Source organism: Triturus cristatus, chromosome 6, assembly GCF_964204655.1.
Source record: "Triturus cristatus chromosome 6, aTriCri1.1, whole genome shotgun sequence".
NCBI classification, from domain to species: Eukaryota; Metazoa; Chordata; class Amphibia; order Caudata; family Salamandridae; genus Triturus; species Triturus cristatus.
The window spans coordinates 175,153,719-175,174,870 of NC_140589.1; the positions used below are offsets into that span (position 1 = coordinate 175,153,719).

General features: G+C 44.6%; 1 protein-coding gene across 1 annotated transcript in view; it reads left to right on the top strand.

The window, feature by feature from the left end:
* Window positions 1–297: 297 nt before the first annotated feature.
* PKHD1 (PKHD1 ciliary IPT domain containing fibrocystin/polyductin) overlaps window positions 298–21,152 on the top strand; it is a 1,788,124-nt gene continuing 1,767,269 nt past the window's right edge. Inside the window, exons 1-2 of the mRNA XM_085609531.1 lie at window positions 298–434; window positions 12,781–12,858. Coding sequence (XP_085465657.1) covers window positions 380–434; window positions 12,781–12,858 — 133 coding nt within the window. The 5' untranslated portion in view covers window positions 298–379. The remainder of the gene's footprint in view (window positions 435–12,780; window positions 12,859–21,152) is intronic.

Sequence of the window (21,152 nt, forward strand, 5' to 3'; positions counted from 1 at the left end):
TTCTTTTACAATAAAATGTAGTCTAGTGTTTTAGTCTAAATAGTTTAATTAGAGCACACTGAGACTGAAATTCCTTCAAAGCATTAATTGTTAATTGAAATCTGAGGGCTGGAAAAATATGTCACTGGTAATATGGAGTTGTCTGTTATCTCTCATCACTGCTCATGGTAAATAGTTACTGGGAGGGGATAATGCAAACATTGTAAAAGTATGACCAAAAGGGAGTAGTACATGATACAGGACATAGACTGTAATATATTCTGCAATTAATTTAAACATTTTTTTTCAGAATTAAAAGAACGTGCTCTGCCAGGGGAGAGAGGAGGACAATCTAAAGGAACTTCCCAAATCCCTGTTGCAAGGAATTATCAGGCCAGTGATGGAATCTACATTACTGCTCTCACTCCTTACGTTGACAATGCTACATCTCACAGGTATGGACTAAGGTTTACTTCATTAGGAGGAGTATGTGGTTTGATGGGCAGAAACATATATACATATTTTAGTTTCCTCACTCAATGAAAATGTATATTCATCTACTGAGCTTTATTGATATATTAGTAGGATGGCAATGTAGAGAAATGGGAAGGTTGCACACAATTTTTGCTGGTACAGTGAAACCATTACTTTATTTGTTCTGCACCAGTCTGTCAGTAATCTTGTTATTTCAGCAGTGGATAGCTACTGAATAGCATGGAACGAGCGATGGCGGGGATGAAAGAGATATTATCCTCTCTCCCCATGTAGTCTGTCATGAACATTGTGACAGTTCTCATTCAGGTAGTCTGTTTTCATTCCATGCCTGCTGACAACATTTCTTAATCTCTATCACAAAGTGTGAAGATCATAGAGCACACAAAAAATTGCTGATATCATCATGACCGGCCTCTCTGAAGCCAGATGTGTTTTTTGTGTATATGAATGGGCGCGACCAATATAAATTGGCCCCTTACAGTGTAAGCTTATTGTTTACGTAGAGGTTTAGGCTAAATGTCAGCATGTGGATAGATTAATAACATTGATATAATTTTATAGAGCGCTCAATTTCCCAAAGGTTTTTTGGTGTTAGTGTCTACCTATAGATACCAGTAAAAAAAGCCAATGAAATGTATTAAAAGGATGTCAGCTAAATGGGCAAAGAATACAAAAAAGCCAGGTTTTAAGCTGTTTTTGGAATTACAGTAGAGTGGGTTGGGCTTTGAGGTACAAAGGCAGTTTGTTCCACAGTTTAGAAGTAGCAAGAGATTTCTGTCACCCCAGGAAGCTTTCCTGATTTTTGGCAGTACCATTGATTTGGTGGAAGAAGAGCGAAGAGTTCTTCTGGGGAATACCAAAGGAATTTGTTTCTCAAATAGTTAGGACCCGTATCATGAAGTGCTTTCAGCGCCAGGCAGAGTGCCTTAAAGGCTACTCTTTTTCTGACTGGTAGCCAGTGAAGCTCCTCAACGATTTGGGAAACCGATGTGTATTTTGGGATTTTTATGAGAAGGCGGGCAGCACATTTTGGAGTACCTGCAATTTATTTAACTGCTTTTGTAGGATGCCCATAAATGGTGTATTACAGTAGTCGATCCTAGAAAGAACTAGGTAGGTGATTACTGTTTTTTGAAGATCGAATAGGATGAAAGGGAGGATCTTTTTCAGGGTTCTAAGTAAAAAAAAGATGGAGGATGTAACTTGATTAATCTGATCTGAGAAAGTGGAATTTCTATCACAGATTACCCTCAGACTCCTGAATTTGCTGACTGTGGGAGGAAGTGGGCCAAGCTCTTGAGACCACCATGTTAGATTCCAGAATGAGGTTTTGTTTCCAAAAAGAAGAACTAATGTATTTTGTGCCATGTTAATTTAGTCTGCAATTAGTTTTAGTGTCTCCAAAGCCCTGATTTATTTTGGAAAATATGAGATAAAATCAGTGGTCAAACAGTATATTAACTCCAGGGTTTTGAAATCGATGGTGAGAGGTGTTTGCTGCTAATATTACCACACACAGTCATGCCAGATTGCCAAGCCATCCACTGTCAGTCAGAGCATTGATTCCAGAAGCTGTGTAGAAGGTGTACTTCACCAGGAGAACATATTGTTGCTTTCTGGGCAGAGCTCTGAGAAACGATAGCTGAAGCCATCTATTTAAAGTTATACATTGAGATCCATCCTAAGAAACTGCTGATAGGCAAGTTTTCTATTTAATGCTCTAGCTAAGAATTTAGCATGGCACTAATAATTAGTTTTGGAGTGTTAAGATATCTTAAACTTGCTAACAATATTTACTATGTTTATCTTGTATTTGCTTGTATACATCTGCTACATCTCTGGGATCTCATGTCAGGGCCGGAATAGGTAACCGACACGGGTGGTGAACCTTGAAGAAAGTGTGCCTACAGATACCGCCCCCCACCGGGATCCATGTCACTAAAAATTAAAGTGACTTAAGTACAGCGTTTTGTGTGAAAACCGTCCCTGTTTCACCCCGGAAACAGAGATAATATCTCCACTTTTTTGCACACTTTAGCACGTGTGCATTCACACCTCCAAGGGTCCAACCCTTCTTTATGGCCCACCACAGTTGGTTCTGAAGAAAGCCTTTCTAATCCAATCCAATTGGCTGAAACATGTAGACCTATTTTAGGATGTACGAGACCAATCATATCTCCCTCACATCTGCAGTTCGTTTTTAATCCTGCCACATCATTCAAATTCTGGTGGATCATAGAGGGATCCTGGAGACAGTTTTAGCTCACCTTCTCTTCCAAATTGTCACAATCGAATCCTGCTCTGCTGTAATCAGGCGTCAAAGCACATCTAGGGTGCACTCAACACACTAGGTGGGAACCCGATGATGAAGCATGCCACCAACTAGGTTCGTGGGTGAGGGTTCTTTGAAAAAGAAATAGCGTTTTTTTCTCACATGATTGATTTTGGATGCCATTTGAATTTCTCGAGCCCGTCCTTATTGTTGAAGTTGATTATTGAACGGAGAAGAATGAGCTCTTTTTGATCCTCTCTCTCTCTCTCTCTGTTTGTTTAAATATATCTTGTATTTGCTGGCCATAACTGCCTTAACTGCTTTGATTTTTGGATTCTGTCTGGTCACCGTTCGTCTTTTATGCACTACACTGAACATATTTTAAACTACATCTCTACATTTCTTAGTACTATCCTTGGGTGTGTTATTCATAAATGAAAGATTGTTTGGATTGCTACGGTGTTCCTGAACTCTAGAAGGACTACTATTAACCTGAAAACATGACCTACGCTGGATTGCACAGTGGGCTCATGTTAGAGATGCAGACCAATTGGCATTCTAATTCAATGTTGGTGCATTGAACTGAGATCTTGCATCAGAGAGTCAGAAATCCTACCCCTGTGGCTCTGGAGAAACCCCAGATTTTGCATCAAGTCTTAAGGTCTGTGTGTCAGGTCCCCATTAGGATGGGCCCCTCTTCTACCAGGAATACTTAATGGGCTCTCCTCCTGCTTTCTGCAGTTTGGAGAGCACCCTACATGTCAGTGTGAGACTGTGGTCTTCCCCTTCTCTGATAAAATCAAAAGTGCCGGGCCATAAGTCCATACAACCATAGGGCTGTTGCTTGGTACAAAAAGACAAGCATGTTGGTCCATCCTTGGGGCAGAGGGTAGGGGTTCCCACAGTGCAAAATATCTATAGCCAAATCAAAGGAATCAGCAACACCCTTTCCCCATTAGCCCTGAACAAGGGAAGAACCACATTTGCATATTCACGGCTGGAGATCCATAAGGGTCTGGCGTAACCACACAATTTGCAGACGTTGCCTGAGAGCCACGTGGAGCAGCAGCACATTCCTATTAGTCCTCTGTGCAGAGACAACATTACTAATCCTAAATCTTCTAGGAAGGAGATGTGAGTGCCCAGAAAGGGAAAGAGACCGACAGTTAGAAGCCTCTGGGGCCTTTGGGATAGCCACCTTTTGTTGCGGGGTCAGGATCAGTTGCTAGGCAACCAGATAAATAAATGCAAAATACTTATGTTAACAGCTGTGAATATTACTCTACAAAAGTGGAAAGTTTATGTTGAAGCTAATAAGCGTGGCTGGCGCATTGTGAAAGGCAAATTTTTCATCTGGCTTATATTATTTAAAATGAATGTATGACGATACATCGCGTGGTGTTACCACGTGGTAGGAAACAACGCGGTTGTTACAACGACCGCGTTGTTACCACGCATGGCTTTACATCGCAAGTCGTTTCTACGACTTGCGCTAGACGGCGAGCTGGACTTAGGAATAGTATAAATTACTATTCCTACTCCAGTTAGCGCACCACCTAGTGCAAGTCATAGAAACAACTAGCGATGTAAAGCCGTGCGTGGTAACAACGCGGTTGTTGTAACGACCGCGTCGTTACCTACCTGCGTGGTAACAACAGTTTTGTAACCGCTGTTTCCCATTTAAAATAAAACCTGCATTGCCAAAGTCTGTTGGTGTATTGGATGGATTGTGAAATATGTGTCAACACCAGTAGGATTACCGGAACAACTATTTTAAGCTGCATTGAGCATCTGTCAGGACAGATATTGCATAGCTTCTGCTCAGGACCCATCCATTGAGCTGGTATTGTAATTTTTTTTACAAATTTAATCACTCATCACTTTCTAAAGTATACGATCAAGACCCAGCCTATATGAGTGTCCATCTAGAGGATACAAAGGAAAGAATTCCTTGTATCGGTAGGACCGCAAAGCCCCTGTGGCTCCACCCATTAGTTTTCTCGTGGGAGCTAGATGTTTGTCGATCATTGTGGGAAAGTGCCTTATTTTGCTTGTCAGCCCAATTTTTGTGGCCCTATACTGATTCTTTTTTTAACTCTGTGCACTTCGGCACTAGTGTCCAGTCTTGGGTATATGTGCTCTGATCCATGAAACATGGTAAAATTAGCTAATCCTCTAATGCCATGTTTACTTTTCCAGTAAGGTCATATTATCTGGTGTAAGAAAATACAGCAGTAGCATAAAAAGTTAAATGTCACCAGTGGACTGCAGCACCTATGGTGCCATTCAACTTGACTGACAAAGAAAAAATTGCTTCATGTCTACATGTGTAGCCAGACAGCTTTTAAACCTGTAGGCAGACCTGTCAAAATATACCTTTTGTCAGGAGGGAATCCATACCTTTAAATATCAATTAAGACACCTCTAAGTAGGCCTTGTTGCCCACAATGTCGAGTGCCTGGTATTTAAAAGTGGAGCATGTAAGAATGCAATGTTCACATGTTTCTACTGTGACTTGCCCCCAGAACAATTTTTTCTGTTAGAGCTGTAGCTGCTTTTAAGAAAAAAAGCTATAATAAATCTGTATATTGGATTAAGAATAAGCTGCAGAGACAGTTAAGCCACTGTTTTTAATATTGATTAAAAATCCAATTTAATTATGAAGTTAGGTTATTGATAGATATGCAGGAAACAAAACTTTAAAAAAGTCATACTTTTCCTGCTTTAAGCTCCTGTCGGCTAATTAGCATTGGCCTACCTGTAGCTGGCATTTCAGTGCTGCTTTGATGAGGTGTGAAATGTTGCTCTCTGGCAGACACAATTGCTTGGGCCCAGCAGGATGAATGGGGGAGGAATGTGATCCAGTGTAATCTAAGCAGGGATGTTTAGGAGTGTCCAGGAATGCCACTAATTTAAAAGGGACTGGGGGAGACCTGTACTTTTATAATTGAGTGATAAGGGAAGCCTGGAGGAGATGTGTCTTTTGATCCTGCCAGGGGCAGAAAGATTTTGCCATGTGGGATTTTACTGAAAATAGTGCCTTGGGGAATAGTTTTCAGTGAGGCATATAGGCTGTGCATCAAAAGTGGGACGGTTTGCTCTTGGGAACTGTTTGCTCATTGGTCAGGGATTGTCCAGTGGTCACCTCCACCCACTGGCTAATGAATTGAAAAAGTAGCACCTCACCCCCAGCTCATCAGAATCCTTTTTGGGCCTGCAGAGAGGACTTAACCTGCTCTCTGTAACCTGTGAGTCAACCTGAAGAGCTGGACTGGCAGATTCAGGTTTGCCCCATTTGAGGATTTGGGCTCTTTAAACAAAGTCCAAAGGTAAAAATTATGACTGGGCAAAGATGTGAAAAGTATCTGCCTAATAAGAGGACTTTAGCAGCCATGAAATGTGTATTTACCCCCACTATGAGCTTTAAATGCGGAAACCAACATCTTCAGATGAACCTTTTCCAGAGGCTATTGGCTTTGAGTGGACTGCGGCAGATACAGACTTCAACCTTACCCCGCTGGAAAATTTTGACTTTCTTAAAAAAAAGAGTACAAATAGAAACTTTGATCGGAACGATCTGCTAGGTGTATCCTATCTGGGCTTCATTGTGGCCGGCTTGAAATTGTGCTTAGGTCCCACGCAACCATGTACAGTGATTTCTGGTTGGTTCTTTACTTTTCCTGGCACCTTTTTCCTTAAAACTTTAAAAACTCATATATCCATTTCCCATTATTGGATTTTGTCATTTTGGTGTCAGTTTCCCAATAATAATATTTCCTTAATTTTTAGAAACTGGTTGTGGGACTCTTTATTGAGTTGTGTTTTGACTTTTTGACAGCTTAAGCGTTGCTAAATACTTTGCACAATTTTCTAAGTTAAGCCAGTTTTCTGTGTGCCATAACTACCAGGGGTTGAGCCCAAGTTTAAATCATTGAAAATGTCTGTTTGACCTTACAGGATTTTGGGACTTATTACTCTCATAAGACTCCTATCCTCCCAACTAATAACCCATTTTCATACATTCATCTCCAGTTAGACACTGCCTGCCAGATTATGGCATTTAAGTAGTATACAAAGAATCAATGGAGAGTGGACCACTTGTCCTGTGTCACCAGGGTCTTTTTGCTCTTGGTTCCGTCATAAAAGAACCCTCACAACTGTACACAGGCGCGAGGGCGGTATATACTGGGTCACCGCTTATGTGTACTAGTACAGCATCATCATAGGGTCCTTTTTAGTATGTATGCTGTCCTCCGCCAGGAGGAAGACCAACTGGTAAAACAGTAGCGTCCAGACATGAATATAAGGGAGGGTGTGAGAAGTGCTCTTGGTCAAGTGAGGTTAAAATTCTCTTAATCACTTTTTCTGATGAGACTTTATTAAGAGAATGTTGAAAAAGAGAAAAATAAAATGTTGAAGTAAGGATGAAGACCGAGTTACTGGTCTACCGTACTTTTAGATGTCAAGGGTCAACATGTTTCAGCCTTCTGTGAAAGTCTAAAGGCTTTCGTCAGGACCGATCTAAAGGAAGGCGCGTTGTGGCTCCTTGGGTAGTGAAAATTATTCACTAATCATATGTATAAGGGTCAGATCCATGGTATCTGTACCTCATGAAGGTGCAATTTGCATTTCTTGGTGGTACCCGAAAGGCATACACGGAACTATGTTCGATTCCGTGAAGTCATTGACTTGTTCTGCCTCTGTTCGCGGTAACCCCGGTGAGTAGTATGGTAGGCAGGCGGCGTTGCGGTCCCATGGTGGTGTTTTTCTTAAATTCCGCGGGCCTTTGAAAAAAGGACCACAATGGGACCGCACTACAAGGTTCCTGTGCGGCATGGACTCAAAAGTCCATGTCGTGCAGGAACCTATGTGCATGCACACAGGTGAGCATGTGTTATGCCCCCCCTGTTTGCATGCAAATGCGGTTGATGCAGAGGGCCCCCCTTTGTTTCCTCTCCTCCAAGGTTTACATGGAGGAAGAACCTCAATGTAAACCCTGGTGGAGAGGAAACTCGTAATATGCTTGGCAGGACTGCTTCGGTTCAGCCAATTTTATTACGACCTTTGACCGCCTCTCCAATGTCAGGGAACGGTTCCCTGGTGGAGCCGGCGTTCCCAGGACAGTCTGACCACCTAACTTCTAATGGGGCGGTTGGACCGCCGGTGCAGCGGTGACTGAATCCACCGCACCACCACGAGTTTGGCGGTCCTCGAACTACCAGTAATCGGGCCCTAAGTGTCCTACTGGGAAAATATATTGTTGGCCCCACGCTGTATTGCCACAATACCAATCTGTGGGTCCCCTATCTCTACTGGACCAACCCTCGTATATTGTATGCAGTAGTGTGAAGATCTACCTCCATCGGACAATGGAAAAGTAATGGCTGCAAACCATGATCTCTGGGAACCCTGATGAAACCTTTGCTTTCAGTTTATTATAAACACATGTTCAAAGATAATCCTTCATTTCCCAAAAGTGTAAACTCTTGAAATAAACATACATTAACTTCAGCAGCCCAACTGCCTCTTGAGTGCCTCACTTTGGATGACCTCATCATGTGGTCAGTGCACAGCAGCAGTGAGCCGTGTGATCCTCTGCTTCCACAAGATTGACAGCTTGTTAAATCCTATCTCTCCTCAACGGCGATGGCAACCTGTTCTCTTCTTTAACATGTACGGTAGATTGTGGTCTAGACTGAGAAATCTGGATTATAGAATTTGGAGATGGCACAAATCCCAGAACTCACTCCCTATGCTCCGTGCTCCTCTTACCAACTCGAAGCTACCTCTGTGCACTGGCCCCCTTCAAGCAGCAGCTGCACTCCCTATGGGGTGGAGCAGCAGAAAATATGTACTCTAACCCCAGTTTCAAAAATGCAAACAATTGAGAAACTAATCGTATTTAAAGTGTGAACCGTGTATTTACCGCGCATTTACGTTTTGAGATTAAAAATGTCCTTAATCATGAAAAACCATGGAAAGAAAAATATTCATCATTTCAGGTCTGCTGTCATAGATGTACCCAGCACTGCACTGTAACAGTGTGGCAACAGATGCTAAAAGATGCTAAAATACAATTCAAGTGTAAAGTGCTAAAAACTGTACATGTCAGAGGAGGGCAGACGTCCGTGTTCCTACCTCTGATGCACGAGCTACCTGGAAGTGTCCCTCCCTGAATGCTCCTAAGGCCCAGGATCTAGAAGTAGTGAACACCCCACGACTGCCTTGGGAACATTTCAAAGGCTATACCCTTAGACGCCCAGGAACACAATCTTAAAGTCTGAAGAACAAGCCACAGCGGATTGAAGGAACTCAAACATAAATCATTCCATGGCTTTACCAAGAAGCAACCAATTGAAGACAGTCCTTACACTAACAATGACCACATGAGCCAAGACCCCAATGCAGTCTCTTTCTGGTTTACACCTCGAGCACTTGGTGACAATATGTAATTCCGACAAAGATGATGAACTTTCTCCACGCCTCCTTGTTTCAATATAATTGTGACCCACTATTGCTCTTGATGACTAGGAAACTGCCGTCAGTCTCAGGATGTACCACGTGCTTTCCCACCTATTTGCATTTTTTGGGGCACATTTACAAGCCCCTTGCGCCACTTTTGCGTCACTTTTAACATGGAAAAAGTGACGCAAGGGGCTTGTAAATAGGCCCCCTTGTCTTTTCTCCCTCACATTATCCTGAATGTGTACCGTAAAGCTGTCTGGCGTCGCAGTGCCTTGGTCCATGCTGCGCAAAACCAAAAACATACAGGTGACTGGTTCCATCAGCGACTGAAGAAGATGTTCCTCAAGTTAGACATGTGCCTGGTGCTCGCTCTGTGACCCAGAGCAAACTCCAGGATGGGGGGAGACCATCATATACACAGGTCTGTCATGCTTAGAATGAAGAAGTGCTGGCAAGTCCCACAAACTCCAGTTGTAAACGCGGATGTCCAGCATCCGAGGAATGTACATTGAAAATGGCGCTGTATGTGAGGGGTTCTTACTGCTTGGTCTCCATTGAACAATCCCAGCTCTAAGAGCCAACAGGATGTGCTGAATATGTATCCTATAGGTTGGTTCAGCATGCTACTTAAGGGTCAGTAATGGTCTAGCGTGAGTAGCGGGGGGACACTCCGAATGGAGTAGCCAGGCGCTTTATAAATCATTTTATTATTATTATTATTATTATATCATCCTTAGCCATTTGCAAACTCTATTCAGCTGAGAGCACTTTGGGCCAAACAAACAGTTATTTTGTCTGTAAACGCGCTTCTAGGGCTGTAAATACCTCCATTTATACCAGCTGGGACTTCCGAAAACTATTCCAAGAGGCATAACTGGAATTAATAATGTGCACTACTCTGCCATCATTTCTGGGAAATTCTCAGGAGTAAATTTAACCCAAGAGCAGGGAAATGGAAGCCAGAAGGTGGGGATCGCCTTGTAAGTTTCTGGGCATGCACAAACTCCAGTCGAACCCATTTTACTCCCACCCAGGCTTAGAGTAATTTATCTTCCAGGATGGGAAGAGGAACCGATAACTCCCATATTTGGTTCGAGTGTAGAAGAACTTTCTTCAGGTGTGTAGGGGTGGTGGGAAATGTTTTCTCGCAAAGAAAAAAATGTGCATTTGCACACCTGGCTTCAATCCTCCTGTCCTTAAATCTACACTATGTACATTTCTGCACATGGGCAATAGGAACCCATGGACATATGAGATATTTCCAGTAGTAAGCCTCTAAATCTGCTCCTGACAAACCTTTCCAAGCATACTACTGGAAATGTTTGTGAATTGAAAATGAAATAAAAGTACATTCAGGCCGAGATATGAATCTCTGCATTCATGTACTTTTACATTTTTTGAGACAATGCCTTTGTGTTCATGTTCACCATTGAGCAATCCTAAAATGTTGCATACCTCTATAAAGCCCTAGATCCGATGTGACTCGTTTTGTATCTTTGTTCTTCTGCACTCAGTAGTGTCTCTAGGTGGGGAGGGGGCCACAGATATACTTGATGTGGCCACCTACAACGTGCAATCAGAAGATGTATATCTGTACACACAGACCAAGTCTTTGAAACATTTAAAGAAGACTGAAATAAATATGACTAAGGTCTGTGGAAGGGGCAGTGGTCTTAGGAGTGTTTCAATCACTCCCATTCTCTACATCCCACTTTCTTCTGCAGCCTCTCTGTTAGACACTTATGCCCTTCTTCTCCTGGTATCTTCATGAAGCCCTCCATCTGTATATCATATCATACCTCATCGTTTTCCTCTCAGCACCCTCTTTTCACTCCCTTCTGCATGACGTGTATTTGTAAAGCACACATACACCCAAGGGAATCTGGGTGCTGAATAATAGATGTTTATTGTTACTCAACTCAATGACACTCATTTTATTGATCTCAGAAAGATGAAAGGCTGAGTGGACCAGCCAGGATTTGAACCTGTGACCATGAAGTCAAACACAGGCCTCCTCAGTGGATGCATTAGTCCACTGAGCCTCCAGAACCATCATGTAATTTCTTGAATCTCTTTCACTTAAACACCCCCCACAGACAACACAACAATTCACCCTTAAGCACTGCATTTTCTTTTAACTTTTGCCCTGCCAGTATTTGAACAGCTGTGTACGTCCTTCCCACACATGCGCATAGGATCGCAGTTACAATTGGCACACCTGACCATTGCTCTGTGCACGCATCAGAGAGGCCAAGAATCAGATGAACATCTATTCTGGATCCCTTTATGACCCTGTGACAGACAGTGTGAGAAATGTTCCTATGCCCGAAATGCGCATCTTTCCATCATGCCCCTTTATAAACACCCACCACAGCCTCAACTCGCACAGGTAGAGAGAAGCCACACTTTACTCAGTACACACGATGCATAAGTAATGTATTGCAGGTAAAAAAACAACAGAAAGCCAACATCCTGGAAAAAGGAAATATGCCTAGGGAATGAAAGGGTAAGTAAAATGTAAACCGGAACAACATTGTTGTTTCTAGGCTTAGGAGGCAGTGCCTGCTTTTTGCCAGCTGCAGCTGCCACCTAGTGGTGGGGCACAAGGGGGGAGCGGGGTAGAGTAATTACAAATGGGGCCCTGACCTCACTTGGTCCCCCTCCTGCCCCATCCTAGCCACACGACTACACCTACTTACGTCTGTGGGGGCATATCATCAAGGCGGCGCTATAAAATTATCGCCGCTTTAGCGTCCGTTTTCGGGCGAAAAGCGGCAATAATTTCATCGCACTATCATCAAGGTCACGTTATCGCGTGAATCCATGCCTCAGCGCCCTTTCCCTTAACACCCATCTGTGCATCTCTAATGAGATGCAAAGTGGGCGTTCCTCCCCAAAATAACGTGAGAAATGTCACTAACAGACATTTCTCCTATCAGCAAGCTGATCGCTAACCTGCGTAGCGATAAGAAAAGTAGCGCTAACCACAGTTATCGCTTCTTTTCTTACGCCTGCTTTTCATCTGACTTTGCCATTATATCCAATGGAAGATGGATATAATGGCTAAGTCTGCCCTGCCCTATCATCAAGCTATCGCCAAACGTTATGCGATTATCGCTGGATTTCCAGCGATAATCGCACATTTGGCAGCTTGCGCTTGGAATTTTATCACTTTGGAGATAAGCGTCGCTGATAGTGAACTATCTCAGCGATAAAATCCAGCGATAGCCGGCGATAATTATCCTCGCGCTAAGCGCGCTTAGCGATAATTATCGCCGCCCCTTGCTGATATGCCTCGAGGTTTGTAAAATAAGCCAAACTTAAAACAATGGGTTGGGTTGTATTTCTAACTTGATCAATTCCCTCTAGCCATATATGAATGGCTCACTGAATATGTCGGTTCAAGCCAGGAAACTATAGAAAAATTAACAAAGGAAAGAAACAATCTCATGAAATAACTTGCGGTTGTCCATCCCTAGCACCTACTATGTGTACTTGAAGGGATATATAACTGTTATCTAAAAGATAAACTTTCTAGTAACGTGATATAAATATCTTCTTATTTTTAGTGTCACCCTGGAGGTTTTACATAGAACCATCTGAGGGCAGCATTGCTGGTGGGACCTGGATCAAAATAATATTGGATGGTAAGTCGTTAAGAAAGTACTATACACCCTTGTAATGGCACACTTCTGTATCAGAATATTGTCTAACTAACAATTTTGTCCTGAGTCACAGGTCTGAGATTCTCTGTCTTCACAACTTTTCAAAAAGAATGTATTTGTCACTTGTCCACTTCATTGTAATGCCGGCTGAGAACTACCTTCCAAATTGTGAACATCTGTGTCCAGCAAATGTAAAATCTAGATTCTAATAAATACATCCGTTGATTATGCTGTTGCAGGCTCGCTTTTGGGAAGCCTTTAGAGGGAAGGTAGAGCTGCAGGAATGTTGCAACGTCCTAAGGGAAGCTACGAATTGAAATATAATGTCCAATGTATTTTAGTAAATAATAATGATTAACTAACCACTTCAAAACATTGTGGAATATTGAAACAATAAAAGTAGAGTAAAATAAATACAAGCTTTTTACTGTTCTGATATGCATGCGGAAACAGTATACTATATGAATGCAATCTATCTTTCCAAAGGAGTTCTAAACATTGATTTAAGTGCCCAAGTGAAGTTAGCACAGTTTGTGGAGACTGGACCATGTCCAGGCTTCCTGATAATTCAGAGTGTTCTCAAGATGAGCAGACCCTGTGTAGATCACAGTTCCATTGGGCGCCATAAAGGTCTCACATTTACATGGCCCCCCTCGCCGCCATCACTAGACAGCATGGGCTCAGCATAGTATCCTACGCTGACGACACCCAGCTCATCCTCTCCCTCACGAAGAACCCCGAAGACTCCAGACTCAACTTCCAGGAAGAAATGAAAGATGTTGCAGCCTGGATGAGCAACAGCTGCCTAAAGCTCACCTTGTAGAAGACAGAGGTCCTCATCCTTGGACCTTGCCCCACTTCTTGGAACAACAACACCTGGTGGCCTTTGCCCTCGGAGACCCACCCACCATGACGGAGCATGCCCGGGACCTAGGCAGCATTCTAGACTCCTGCCTCACCATGACTCGCCATATCAAGGCCATCGCCTCCACCTGCTTTAACTGCCTCTGCATCCTCCGCAAGAGCTTCAAGTGGATCCCACCCAAAGCCAGAAAGACCGTCAACCACGCACTCATAACCAGCAGACTGGACTGCGTGAACGCACTTTATGCGGGAATCAACAAATCCCTGCTGCACAAACTCCAAACCATCCAGAAAACCGCAGCCAGACTTGTCCTCGGCACCCCATGACAGGAGCACAAGTCCCAACATCTGTGAGACTTCCACTGGCTCCCCATCGAGAAGAGAGTAAACTTCAAGCTACTCACCCATGCCTACAAATCCCTCAGAGCCAAATACCTCAACAAAAGAGTCTTGTTCCACATACTCAAAAGAAACCTCCGCTCCGCAGACCTAGCCCTAGCAAAAACCCCGCACATCTGCAAAACCAGAGCAGGTGGAAGAGCCCTCTGCCACATCACGCACAAGGCCAGGAACGAGCTCCCAGTCAACATCAGATGCTCCCCTACGCTGCACACCTTCAGGAAGAACATCAAGACCTGGCTCTTCGACTGACCCGGAGCTGCACCACTCCCCCCACCCCAGTGGCTTGAGACCCTCCCGGGTGAGTAGCGCACTTTAAAAGCCCCTGATTGATTGATTGACTGCTCCTTTACACTGACAGAGCTTTGGGTGACAAGCGCAGGTAGGTGTCTCAACTTTCAGGAGCATTTAGATGTTGTCTGTGGATCCTCTTCTGTCTCTCAGCTACCAAGCCACTGTGGAATCTTTAAGACCAGCACACTCTGCAGTCAAGCATGGCATTGCACCGGGCAGGCCTCAGCCTCGTGTTTCAGTGGGAAGATGAGTGTTCTAACTCTGGCAGCTGCAGCTAGTTTTTAGTCCACCTGGATCTATTAACGCTGCAATGAACATTATTCTCTGCAAGGACATTATGAGTTAGATGTTTTAAACATTTTCATGGTCGCAAAAAATCCGAATTGGTGTTTGTGACTGTAAAAAGTGCTTTGCCAGATGTACTAATATTTTAGGACTCAAAAAGTGTTTCTGCTACCCAAAATGGGATTGTGAATGGACCATGATTCAGCATCTGGAAGGGGTATGCTGTAGGTGTTATTCCAAGAACCAAGTCGGCGTGATAAGTACCAATGTTTTGTAACAGAAATCCAGGCGCAAAACACTGAAAAGTTACTCATTTGCAAACTAGAAGAGGTCCCATTGGAATCTCTTCCCCATCGTCCTCAGGACCACTGCCCGCTGTCAAACATAAGCATCTTTTTATTTTCAAATGTAGCTCCATCACCTTTAAGGAAAATGGGCTGCATTTGTTTATTTAAAAAAATGCATTATTTAAAAGTAATTAGAAATAGCAGGCTTATGGACCCAGCATGCCTCCTGCCATTAAATGACCTTCAAGAGTACTGAGTCACAATTTGTGACCTACCTCATTATGTTTCATGAGGTAGGTCAGAATGGGACCTACTAAGATTCAGAATTTTAAGAACCAACCTCTCGGTACATTTATCAGTCCACAACCAGTATTTTGCAACAAGTTCTCATACATCTGGCCCATTGTTCCTCAGAGTGAAAATACTGATCACACAAAGGGGAAGAAATGGAGTGTCAGTACCTGTCCCTACCTGTTTCTGCTCTGCTATGCTCTGAACTGCGGTCTGGCTTAAAGATTGCAGTAGCTGTCTTGCTTGCCTCATGTTTTCCCCAAAATATCCTACAAAAAGTAATTCATGTATAGAGGCTCTCAATCAACACTCTTTCACTAATAGTCTTTTCAAATATCACTCAAATAATGCTCCCTCCCACCACCGCACAAGGTATAGGTCAATGGACCAGCCCAGCCCACTTCAGCGGTTGGATGCGTTCACTTTGAGTGACTACATTTTGAACTTGCGCATGCATACAGACACCTTAAACATGATTTCCAAAGAAGAGAACTTTTTAAGCACTTTCACTTCCCAGTGACTGCTAGTCCCTATGTATAGTTGAATGTCGTCAACTATTTCAATAACATTCAAGACATGTATTGGAAGTTTGCAATGCTGACTATTGCTATCAACTAGATTTGGTATATTTATTTATCATTTAGCAAAATGAGCACAAGGAATTACATTAGTGAGAGTGTAAATACAAAGATCTAGGTTGAAGCAACACTCAAAACAGTGTCCCTGCGCTGTTATCAAGGCCACCAACACAACACCGATCATCCAATCAAGCTTGTTGAAAGAGCCTTGTTTTTAATTTGTTCTTAAAGGTGGAAAGTTTAATTGTGGCGCACAGCTCCAGAGAGAGTTTATTACAGGTGCGGCATAAGACAGGAAAGGGCCTGCCTCCATTACTGTCCCAGCAGATTTGAGGAACTCTAGTCATTTGATCAGAGGAGGACTGTTTCTGGAGGGGACTTAATGATGCCCGTTTGAGAACCAGGAGGGGGGCAGAGAACCACAGTCCCCAGGAGCTCTTGTGGCTAACGCCGCCTACACGCACTGCAACGCACCCGGGGATGCCCACTTGTATCATTGGGGCTCCCGCTGAGTGAGGCACCTGTTTGAGCACCAGGAGGGGGGCAGAGGATCACAGTACCCAGGAGCTCTTGCGGCTAACGCTGGCTACACCCACTGCAACGCACCCGGGGGTGCCTACTTGTATCATTGGGGCTCCCGCTGCGTGGGGCGCCTGTTTGGGCACCAGGAGGGGGCAGAGGACCACAGTCCCCAGGAGCTCTTGTGGCTAACGCCGCCTACACCCACTGCAACGCACCTGGGGGTGCCCACTTGTATCATTGGGGCTCCCGCTGCGTGGGGCACCTGTTTGAGCACCAGGAGGGGGGCAGAGGATCACAGTACCCAGGAGCTCTTGCGGCTAACGCTGGCTACACCCACTGCAACGCACCCGGGGGTGCCTACTTGTATCATTGGGGCTCCCGCTGCGTGGGGCGCCCGTTTGAGCACCAGGAGGGGGCAGGGAACCACAGTCCCCAGGAGCTCTTGTGGCAATGCCGCCTATACTCACTGCAATGCCCCCGGAGGTGCCTACTTTTATCATTGGGGCTCCTGCTGAGCCATCAATGTCATCAGTAGTGAAATCGCCCGTACAGAGCGGAGACTTTCTTTGAATCAAGGAGGCAATAGCGAGGGGCTGTTTGGGCCCCCCATTCCATTTTGGACACTCCTGCTCTCTCCTCAAATTGCCCAGTATCTTTGCCCACTCAAGGTCAAAGAGTAACATGGGAGGACATTACTGCCTTTGCAACAACTAAAAGGACCGCTCATCAGAAACTGCCAAAGAACGAGGCAAGAGTCATAAACAGTCAGTCAGACCACATCCAACTCCCTCAGGTACTCTGCAAGGACTTGCGAATACATCAACTGTAACATCTAGCCCAAGACTCCTACTAACATCATCACAGCATGACAAGACTTGGCTCCATTTTTAGGTCTCGCTGAGCCCCAGCGCTTGCGCTGGCTCGGAGAGACATTTTATAGTTGGGATTTTTAAAGTGCTGCCTGTGGCCTATAGCTTGAGTGCACGTGAGCGTGCACGCGCGCAGCCGCCAATCACTGCTGCGCGCGCACCACTCGCATGCTTGCCACACAGCGCTCCCGTCCAAGCGATCGCGATCACTTTCATCGCGATCGCTATTACTTTCGTTTTCACGGCCGCACTCAACTCCCGGGCTTGTTGCCCTTAGACCTTTGTTCACGTGCTCCTGCCACAGCATGTAGCTACTGCCCCTGCTCTCCTTCGGTAAACTTTAGCGGCCGAGGGCTCCTGGAGAATGCACGCACCCCTGCCCGCCTTCGCTAACCTCTCCCATGCTCCACCTCCTCAGGTACGACCCTGCAGCGATGACTGCTCCCCCCTCCCTTTTCATGCACTTCCAGGCAACGCGAAAAACACACCGCCCCTGTGCGCATTTTTAGCCTCCTCTCCCACCCACAGAGTGCTTTCCAGTCCTCTATGGCTATGGAGCGTGTATCGAGCCACAAACTAGGATTCTGACCTCTGCGTTCTGGAAACCCAGCTCTCAGATCCTGCTGCCCTCCCCACCCCCGGCCAAGGAATCCGAGAACTGCAAGTGTGCTCCCCCCCACAGCTCCAGGCATCCAATGAGGGGCCCTGGCGTCGGTTCTCCTCCCTTAAACAATTGACGAAAGCCGGTTTATTATTGGTCTCCCAGGCGCCGTGAATACATCTCTCGCGGTCCAAAGTTGGTGCAAACTATCATTTTAAACTTATTTTTATTTGACGTTGTTGCAAAGAAGCTAGAACTTAAAGTTCCATCATGAGTGCCCATAAAACGACCAGACACCACCCTCTCTCCTGGGAATTAATCAGCAATTTCGCGCTTAAGCTGTAAACTTAGTAAGCTAAAGTGCGGGTGCAGCGATTGCTTAAAAAGTAACCAAATAGACATTTTTTTCTATTTCTTTACTTTTTAAGCAATTGCGGCATTTGCGCTTTAGGTTCCGATGTATACAGCTAAAGTGCGAATGGCACAAATGTCTTGCATTTGCCAAAGTTTTAAGTATTGGCATTGTAAATGACAATGGCTTTTATTTGGTTTTCAAAACACATAAAAGGCATTATCATTTACAATGCCAATACCTCAAACTCTTTCAAATGCGAGACTATTGCATTGCAAATGCTTGTGTTAATTATAAACTGTGGTCTGCCTAGTCGCAGACAGAAGAGGCCCATACAAAACCCCACCCCCGCATTTACCACCTATACAACCTCACCCCCCCCCCCCTTGTACCAACCAGATGTGAGGCACCGCCCCATGTATCACAGCCATCCCCCACCCCGTTCTCCTTATCTGTAACATTCTTTCCTTTGGACGTCCCCCCCCCCCCATTAAACCTTGTAACCAGGCACGTCGCTGCCTCTTCTCTATCTGCCCAAACCAGTGCCCTCCTGCCCCCCGTGCACCTCTGTCTGTGCCCCAACCCCAATCCCCCTTTACCTGACCCGCATTGATAACGCCCTCCCCACCATACTCCAAAACCACTTGATCGTGCTTACTCCGCACAACCCCCTCCCATAACATCCTGTCGGGTTCTCATCCAAACCATCATATCTGCCAAGTAGATCAAAGGACCCCAACCGACCTCAGAAGGATGAAAGGCTTAGGCATAAAGACCAGCCTCGAACCGCCATCAAATGACACACGCTGCTCCCCCAACCCTCTCACCTTACGGGTTGGAGCCAAAACGGCAATCACTTCTTGGGCAGGGGACTGACACCCTCCCCCCGCCATAGACAGACCTCCACAACGTCAAACATTCTTCCTGTACTTTAGAAGGTGACCATGTTTGTACACCTGGGTTCCGCTCCCCCCTCTTGGAGGCGCACATTGGGGTGGGGTAACTGTCTGATTCATTAAGTGCCTCTGTGGCTTAAGCTTTCCCACAAGTGAGTTCTGACAGTCCGTCCGTCCCTTTGCAGTTACGGCATTCTCGCGACCAGGTCCGTGACTGCTGGGAAGTAATGCTACTTTCTCTGAAAAGCCGCAGTTTTAGCTGGACAAATTCAATAAATAGACACCATTTCTTACAAATGTCTTTTTATTTCTGACGGACACTGTGAATCGAAGGCAAGTAGGGTATCTGATATTCCTTTGTTAACATGCGTAATGGACGACGTGCTCTACTGTTTTCATGTGTTTTTTTGTAACTTTTTGCAAGGTTCCTTTGTTGATGCTCGTGGGATTAGAGGACGATTAGACCCCTGTGATTTTGGTCAATTGTTCATCCCCCTCACAACCCCTTCCCTCCCGCACTGCTGGGATGTTCTGTCCCGTTGACTCCTAGCGGCGCTGTTGATGCCTCCAGGTTTTCGTGAGCATGCCAGGTGGGCATGATGGGAGGAACAAGAGTGCTCACACCATTCGTTTGTGTACTGATTAATGTTAAATTTGGCCTCTGTGTTCACTGTACGTCCCAAGTTGTGCAGCGAGTGCATGCACACTGTTGGCAGGTTTTCAATGTGGTGCCAGACTTTAATAGAAGGTGCAATGTGGTTCATGTAGGGGGTAGTCTTGAGTGAGCCTTTTGAGCACACCGGCCGGGCGTCATGGGGGGAACAAGGGTGCTGGATGTATTCATTTATGTGCGGCATAATGTTAAATATGACGCCGTGTTCACTACGCATCACGAATTATGCAGCACGTTGCGTGCGGGCTGTTGGCGAGTTGTTTCGAGTGTTTTAATGTGGTGCTTGATTCAATAACGGGCGCAATGTGGTTGGTTTATGGTGGGGTCTCAACGGCTAGGTGGGCATTGTTCATGGAGCTGCAGGTAAGGAGGTTAGAGGATGGCTCAGGTCCTTTGTCCTGAGTGTGCACCCTGGTTTTCTCTTGTTATTGCTCTGTTCTTGTTGGTTCTCCGTCCGGTCTTGAAACCCCTATGCCTACCTTTAAAATTACCCTTATGTGGAAGGCTCGGTGTTCACTTTACGGTCATTTTATTAATTGACCTGTTTGCTGCAGTAATTCTCTAAAATGTTCAATGCATTTATGCCCATGGATGTAAATTCTAAAAAAATACCAGGGACCGCAGAAGTGACAATACATGCCCTTTGAACATGCCCTTTGATCCCGATGACATGCCACTTGACCTTTAGCAACAAGTGAAATAATATTACATTAACATTATCATTGCTGAGATCACAGGAAGAGACGCCACTGTCAAAAAAGTAGTGCAATTTTACTATAATGAAAACGCTGCCAAAGAAGATACCGTTACAAAATGTACATTTAGTGGTCCTCTGTATGATAAACAGATTGCCGCAATACCATGCTGAGGGCACATCTGTCACTTAACAGGGGACAGCGATCATATGCCCGATAGTAATCATATCTTGAAGCAGAACCTTAGATACACAGGTTATGTCTGAAATGGAGAAGTGCATTCTCAAATACTTTTCAGTAATAGCCTAGTTATATCGTCGGACACACTGGTAGAGTCTGAGGTCAGTAAAAAATAATCAAATCCACAGGTACACCCCTCATGGCCTGTCACAACCATCATATTTTCACTTGAATTAATCAAAAGAGTCACTCTATGCTTAATGGTGACAAAGATTTATTATTTTTGAAATGTAAGGGTGTTCTCAGATTAGTTCTGTATTTCATCTTTTTAATTTGACACTTATAAAACTTTTGGCAGAAAGTCCAATATGGAAGAAGCACTTTTTTTTTAAGCTTAAACACTGATTTTGCTGCAGCCTACTGTAAACAATTTTAAATTAATGACTTGCATAATCACAGTGCTTTCTGACAGACTGAGATCTAGTAGCAC